Genomic DNA, 7,936 nt, shown 5'->3' with positions numbered 1-7,936 from the left:
ATTCGCATAACTTGAAATATATGTGACGTAAATTTCATTGAAAAATTCTTTTCCATTAATGAGATATGATTGAGAATGTGTTTTCATATAATGACGTCATAGTGACGTCACGGTCGACTGATCACAGTGATACATTAGATTTGTCGTCTTTGGGACATGATGCATACATGGTATAATTTTGAAATTGATAGGCATTGCACTTTCTGAGCTAACCTCTGCACAACTTTTGAGGAGAAATAAAGAAGAAGAAGAAAAACAAAGAATCCGTACAGATACAGAAGGTGATCCGAGAGGATACTCGGATCACCTAATAAAGAATCCGTAGAGATACAGAAGGTGATCCGAGAGGATACTCGGATCACCTAAAAAAACACTCAGAAGACTCTACACTGGAGCTACGACGTACATAGTCACAAAAGTCAGAATCTCCCTGCACGTCACACTAGGTGGCGCTACACACATAAAAAAGACAGATCCAAGAACAACAACAACAACAACAACAACAGTCGTCGTAGTCTAGTCATCATCATCCCTCAATTCGTAATAATAAGTACGTGCCTCTAGAGATTAGAAAAACAAGAATAGTCCGATAAATGGAACGAAATGCGCTACAGTGACCAGGAACTCATGACGTTGGCATGCTCAACACCAACGTTTGAAGCAAGACTTTTCTACAAACAAGTCAGCAAACGACGGCGAGAAGGTAACCGCTTCCGCTGGCGCTGGTCTTATTAACCAGTGCCAAGTCCCATATGTGCAATATTTTGTATGTCATTCATTTCTTTTGCAAAGATTCTCATAATAACTCTCATGTGCCATGGTATAAATCCCCTGTGTGCCACATCATTCTGAGACACCAAGGTTGTCATGCTTTGGGAAAACATTCTGTTTGTCAAAATCCATGTTTAGTTTATTAGACTTCTGTTTAGCTGGACCTGTACTTCTAACGATAGTGAGCAATGCTGTAGTGTAGAAACACGGAGAAAATGCCAAATTTTGCTCTGATGTAGGCCGTAGGCCTAGAAAATTGGATATAAGAATTAAAATTGTATTGTATGACAAATCTGTTATTGCTTTTCTTTCAAATGACCATGAACTACATTATTGTAAAAAGGCATGATTTTGCACACAAAATAGTTACAGAAACTTAGAATTTACACACAGGCTAAATTTATATGTGAGACGAACAAAATCGCGAGAAACACTCTCATTGTACTGTGGCCTTTGGCGATTTACTGATCGGTTTGGGCGGCACGGGTTTGTGCGTTTGAGCAGAATATGGGAAGTTGGCATGCCGTTGACTGAGTTAGGCATGTGGATGTGGCATGTAGAGAGTTAGTGTTGATATCCGTTAATCACCCTCCTGATTCCTCATTCACCTTAGGGCAACTTGTTTACACTTAACTTTTGTGCCAAAGCCCCTTCTCCTGATATAATGATGTGACTCAAAAGGTTGGGGACGTAAAACATGATCTGATGTGTTTATGTGTAAGTTAGAGTCCTATTTATGGTCTAGTCCTATTTAGAGTATGACTAAAAAAGAGGTTCTGACAAAATAAAAGTCAAAATTATACTGTCCACACTCTGTCTCTAGTAGTAATCTACTCAGTCGAGGTAGATGATGAAGTTGTTAAAGATTTGTATTTTCTACTCTTGTACCTTCAGCGTCCTTGCACTTGCACTAATTCAAAGAGATTGTTATGTGCATGATTTGACTGAAAGATCAGTTTGTATAAATGGTCGTTAGGGATATGTGCCACGGAGACTGTCTGGCTTCACAGAGTCCCCTCCTATATGGAGGAGAGCTGATAAAGTAGAAAAAAAAAAAAAAAAAACTCCACACAGACGGATTTTTCTGTCTAGTGCATGATCAGACTAGGACTCAAGAAAAGCATTACGACTGTATTAAAAAAGCTGCACCAAAATTCGACCTGTGCCAGAATTCAACAAAAAACAAAAGCAAAGTTCAAGCGAAAGCATAGGTTTTGCTTGTAGTTGGCGGTCAATTTTGGACAGTAATGTGGTTGAATCATGGACAGCTTGCTTTAGTTTACTTCTGATATTACAGTAGACCTCATATAGAAACCAGAGTAGAAACTTGCAGTCCAAAAATACTGTTAAACAAGATTAGATTCAGGAATAGGTGTGGACCATGTTCGTTGAAGTCCGGTGTGTTGTATAAGACAAATAGTCTATGATCTTCACTCGTCCGGTGGACCAAGATTTTGCACTTGTCTTGATGACAGATGAGGCCCACTATTCAACTCGGCTTCGCCTAATTGCAAAAGAAATGTTGATAATTTTCACATATTCAAGAAAAAAAAAGAATGAAAATGGGATGTTAGGGATGTAAAGACACATCTTTCAGAAACACACAAATGGAAGGAGATCATTGTCTCTGTATGTTAATGCATTTTGATTGAAGATCTCATTGCAAACAGTGTCAGAGTCATATGACCTTTACCAGTCTTCTTGACCAAAAATGACAAATTTAAGGTTCCCAGGGAATTGCATACAATTAATCATGTTATGATAAATGCTATTGTAACTTTGCCAGTATAGGTACAATTTTTTGCTAGACTTTCACTCATTTTTCAACTGGTTTCACTATTTTCATTCAAGAAAACTTTTTCTCCATGATGTTACATTGTACATTTGAGTAGCAACTTAATTTTTATCCAAGGTTAACATACTCATGAACGTTTTCATTCTTTGTATTTTGTGCAGGCTATAGGGAGAGATTATTTCGCCAGAAGAGTAACTTTCTGTTCTACTTCAGAATTCATGAATCAAGTAGAACACTAGAGGTGAGTTCTAAGGGTGGGAGCTCATTATGTGAACATTTAACAGTCCCATAGATAGTTCAGAACAAAGATATCAAGTTCATTTATGTTGTGATCATATTAATAGGGGTTGGGGTGAGAGGGTATGGACAGTTCATGTGTCCTTTTTACAATACTGTTTTACGCAGGTGATGATATTCAAACATATACACACAAAAAAATAATTTAAAAAAAGAGAGGTTTTACATATATCATATCATATATTTATGTGAATACAGGGCATTCAAATGAATAATGAACTATGGTCTAGAAACATAGAGAGGAAAATTAACTGAAACAGTCAAATAGCAATCATTAAGTGCCATTATGGGCTATACTACTAGAACTGTAAAATTGTAACCTGTCATACACCCACAATAAACTACCTGTCTGTTTGTCTGTCTGTCTGTCTGTCTTTGTCTATCTTTCTTCCTGTATGTTCAATCTATAGCCCATTGGAGCTCTGTTACTAGAAAGATGTACCATTCAAGAGGAGGCGATGGATGGTGGACGCTATGTCTTCTCCCTGAGTGAGTACAGCGGATATAAACAAAAAATATAATTTATGATGTTGTGCTTGCCAAGTCTAAGAAATACTTGTGCTCATGTGAGTTCATGTATCTAGCAGACACAGCTGTTAGCATGTCGATTTTAGTGTTTTAAAATGCTATTTCTTGTTGGTTTTTGTTCTGCTGTGAGGTTTGTGATTGCTGCTCTTCATTCAATTTATCATGATCTTTGTCATGGAATTTTCAGGTCCAGAATCAGTTTCTGTGAAGAAGAATGGGGGGGGGGGGGGGGGGGGGAGGAATTAATAAAAGATAACTTTTGCTCTCTTCGTTCGTTTGACTGTATTTTAGAGCAAAGTGATGATATGTGTAGTCTGCTTTAATATGGAGAAATTCAACAGTTCTTTTTCACAAAAACCATCTGTTCCTTTAATTCACTTTTTGCAGCATATCAAGATGAGAGTGAGAGGAAACACTTCTTTGCCACATACTCTCCATTAGACTACAAGAAATGGATAGATTTGATCAAGACATCTAGGTAAGTAAACCTTGGCCAGTAGTTTCGCTTTGAGAGAGCATAACCACTGGCTGAGCAGATTAATTTTGAATTTACCAAGGTAATTTATTGAATTTAAACAAGTTAACATAGTCAAGCCTTGATACATAATTTGGCCAAGAAAATGAAAACAAAAGGGACATTAGATATGAAGTATAAGCCTCCATGATTGCAGAGAGAGAGAGAAAAAAACCCAAACACAACAGATGTGTTTACCACAGTAACCACATGAAAATTAAATGCTGATTCTCGGCTAAGAAGTAAGATGACTATTAAAAGTACAATTTGAATTGCTGTCGCTCAGCAATGTACTCTGTTTGGACCTTGAGCATGATACCATTTTATGTTATTGTGGTGTCCTTGTTGCCAGGAACAACCATTAGCATTATCATTCTTTAATTAGAAATGTACTCTTAAGCTTTTTATATTTTCAGAATGTGAGGAAGCAAGAGTGAAGGAACTGATGAAAGGTTATTGATATGGATTGAGTGAATACAAGAGAAAGAATGAAAACAAGGACAAAGAGGTGGATAAAGGGGAAAAGAGAAAACAAAAGCAAGAAAGGAAGCAAGGATAAACCAGAAAACAAAAAGGAGACAAATGTGGAGAATATCCAAATTTATTCATTCAATCATGTTATCTGTAAGGTAATAATTTCAGCAGGCAGTGACTATTGCATGCATGTTTGAGAAATTTCCAAATGTTAAGTTAAAGCCCTCCTTACTGCAACCAGCTGTCTATTTTTCCTATTTCAGCTATGAGCGATTGAAATCTACTTTCCTCATTCTTCAGAGAGAGTTGATCAGGGTCAAGGATGTGGTGAGTCAAAGTGTCATTCTACACCATAATGTAGTCAAAAGTGACTTTATTCAAGTACAGTCTAACCTTGGTTATCCGGCCATCACTTTTCCGGATCTCTCTGTCATTCAGACATGGATCGGCACATGGTTGTCATTTCTTTTTTTTTGGTGTGAAACTTTTACTTATAGTACGAAAGAATAAAGACCAAAAGGATGGTGTATTTTCTCCCATATCCCATTTCATTTTAGCATGATATGAATAATGGTACATGCTAATATCATGTACAGCTGTATATCATTGTAATGAATAGTGAGTTAGCGATACTGTATATATACAACTGTATATCCCAACACAACTCATTTCAAATTGCCATGCTTGAGCACATCTCACTAATCCAGCAATATCACTTACATTCTACCTGGATGGCCACCGGTCCCAGCATGGTTACATAACTGAGGTTGGAGTGTTGTGTAAAATCAAATGGACAGAATAATAACTTTTTCATCCAAAATTAGATGTTACAGAAAAGTGTTAAAGTAGTACACACTGTATAACCAATGAAGAAAGTACTGCATCCATTCATTCAAATTAGTTGAGTAGAAAATGTCATCAATGCTCCTTTTCTGTTATTTTTTTTAACAGAAGAATTTTAATGATTGTTTCTCAGAGATAATTTAGCAATTACACTCTCACTCGTAAAAGTCATCTTTGCCTGGTTATTGCAACACAACATAAATTAATGCGAAGGATACATTGTATAAATGTTTCTGTTTTCATCTATGAGAATGTTAAAACAGGCAGTTTAGTAATGAGTCATGTCAACATCAATGGAAGACTCGTAAGACCATGACGTGATGATGACAACTGATGTGATATTTGTTCATGCTGACTAATATTCCTGTCATTAGAAGAGAATTGACAGTTTGACGTGCCATAAACTCCTTATTTTAGGTCTTATTTTGCTGAAACCCCTACCATCGTGTTTGTGTGATATCACTCAATTTATTTAACCCTAACTTACCTGGGCTATTTAGCAAGCTTGAATTCCTGGGGGGGGGGGGGGGGGGCATTATGGCCCCCCCTTCAGATCTCGGCCGTTGATGGCGTGATCGCCGCAAAATTTTGCATGAATATAAAGCCGGATGTAATCTACAAGACTGTTAAGTTAAATTTTCAAAAATTTGCATTTTCTATTTTGAATTAATTAATTATGCAAATATATGCAAAAAACCTCATTTTCATATGTAATTGGCTTATAAAAGCTTATTATGGAATGCTGATTTTTTGGTGTAGATATTCCTAGTGACATTCCGAACATTTGTGCGCGAAAAAAAATCAGTATCAAAATTAATTTCTTATGTTTTTTATCTTATAATTTTTTTATATGTATTTCTCTGTTTTTTCGAACTTTTGTTTTTGTTGTTTTTTCAGCAGAATTTGTCATACACATCTTTGGAAGCATAATTATACTAAAATAAATTGATTTCAGCCATTAAAATTAAAAATATGAATCTTTATATGAATTAATTGAAAAAACACAATTTGTATTGACTTTGTACACAAAATCACATTTTTGAGCAATTTTGGGGTTGACGAAAATTTTTTGAAGGGGCGTGGCTTCGGAACGGTATGCCCGGGCACGACAAATTTGGTCTCAAAAGTTGCGCGAGACTTGAAAGTAACAAATTTTGCGCGGCGGGATGGTCCCGGAATTCGAGGGGAGGGGGCCATTATGCCCCCCCCCCCCCCCCCCCCCAGGTAAGTTAGGGTTAAACCACCTTTAGCATGGATTGGAATTGCACATAATGGCAACATGAATCCAGACAGCATAAACATACACTGTATTCACAACAAATGGATGTTTAAAATCTGTTGTAGAAACTTCAGATTCCAATCGTGTTGACCAAAATTTTATCTATTTATAAATGCATTGAATTTTTTTTTTTTCCCCTAAAATTTAAGCCATGTGGGAAAAGTAGTACAAGATTGACACAGAATAGAAATGAAATTATTCAATTCAATCAAAATATCAGTCAAAATGATCAGAAGTCAAAGGGGATCAATGTATGAGCTAATATTGCATATATATATTTACTTTGAAAAAGCCATTAGATTGTTTTAAATGATAGTGTACCATTTAATTTCAGCAGGCAGCTGTATGAAATACATTGTAAGGTAATGTGCAGACCATATTCAGTTCATTTTCAGCATTGAGAACAGTTACAGTCTGATTCATTATAGTCAGTATAAAGGGAAATGTTGTGTCACCTCAACTTCCCACATCATGCTAAAATCTGTGGTGTCATGCTCAAAGACCTGGCACCCAGCTATTTTGGACTTCTGTTGAAATTGGAAACAGTCATAAAGGAAATCCTGCCAACCCATCACTTCCAGGAGGAAAATTGATGCGGGTATAAATACGTTGTCATTAAATGGGCACCTCTGAATTGCACTGCAAATCTAGCATTGTAAAAAGAATAGATGGATGTGGTTAAAACACTGAAACCTGCCAGAATTAGAATGAAATTGTAGAAAGAAAATAAATAGATAAATCTAAATAAATGTCAATGTGGTAGAGCAGCAGGAACTTGAATCTTGAAGATGTGAGGCCAGCTTGAGAATCAGTCATGAGGTTTGCAAACAAGAGGCTTTGAAAATTTTGCAACTGAAACAAACAACTAAACATGAGCAGTTATAAAGGGCTTAACAAAAAGGTTTGTTTGTTTTGTTTTGTTTTGTTTTTATTTTTACTATACCTCGTGAAATACTAACAAAGAATCATAACAAACAACACCTGACTGCAGAAATGTGGTTTATGAAACTTGATGGGTCATAAAATTAGTTATAATTTCCCTGTATTGAATTATGTCACAGGAGAGGCATAAGAATGCATCGCCCAAGCCAGTGCGCCCTGCCCCTAAGCCCCCAAGCCACCCACCAGTCTCCAAGGCCCAGCTCCTGTCTCCAGAGGCAGCAGAGAACAGACCTCAAGGTAAGGGAAATTATTTTTTTACTGGAAACAAACATCATATTATAGAATAAAGTGGGCAGTATACAGTAACAGTGCACTTCCATTATCAGGAACATGGTTATGCCGAAATTCTTGTTACAACAAAGTCAAATTTCATGTCCCAAAATATTCATATAGTCTTCTCTTCAGCTATAACAAAATTTTTATGTAACAAAAGAAAATTACTGGTCCTGGGGGCTTCATTGAAATGGGAGTACTTTAGCAGTATCAAAGAAGT

At 36.5% G+C, this 7,936-nt stretch overlaps 1 protein-coding gene across 2 annotated transcripts in view; it reads left to right on the top strand.

Moving 5' to 3' along the window:
- Positions 1-494: 494 nt before the first annotated feature.
- The window catches only part of LOC140237249 (pleckstrin homology domain-containing family J member 1-like), a 35,607-nt gene continuing 28,165 nt past the window's right edge, over positions 495-7,936 (top strand). For both annotated transcript variants that reach the window (XM_072317193.1, XM_072317194.1), the window contains exons 1-6: positions 495-703; positions 2,728-2,807; positions 3,274-3,352; positions 3,779-3,869; positions 4,643-4,706; positions 7,563-7,680. In XM_072317193.1, coding sequence (XP_072173294.1) covers positions 604-703; positions 2,728-2,807; positions 3,274-3,352; positions 3,779-3,869; positions 4,643-4,706; positions 7,563-7,680 — 532 coding nt within the window. In that variant the 5' untranslated portion in view covers positions 495-603. The remainder of the gene's footprint in view (positions 704-2,727; positions 2,808-3,273; positions 3,353-3,778; positions 3,870-4,642; positions 4,707-7,562; positions 7,681-7,936) is intronic.

Source organism: Diadema setosum, chromosome 13 (assembly GCF_964275005.1).
Source record: "Diadema setosum chromosome 13, eeDiaSeto1, whole genome shotgun sequence".
In the NCBI taxonomy this organism is placed as follows: domain Eukaryota; kingdom Metazoa; phylum Echinodermata; class Echinoidea; order Diadematoida; family Diadematidae; genus Diadema; species Diadema setosum.
The sequence above is the reverse complement of the archived record's forward strand: the minus strand, read 5'-3'. Positions and strand labels throughout refer to the sequence as shown.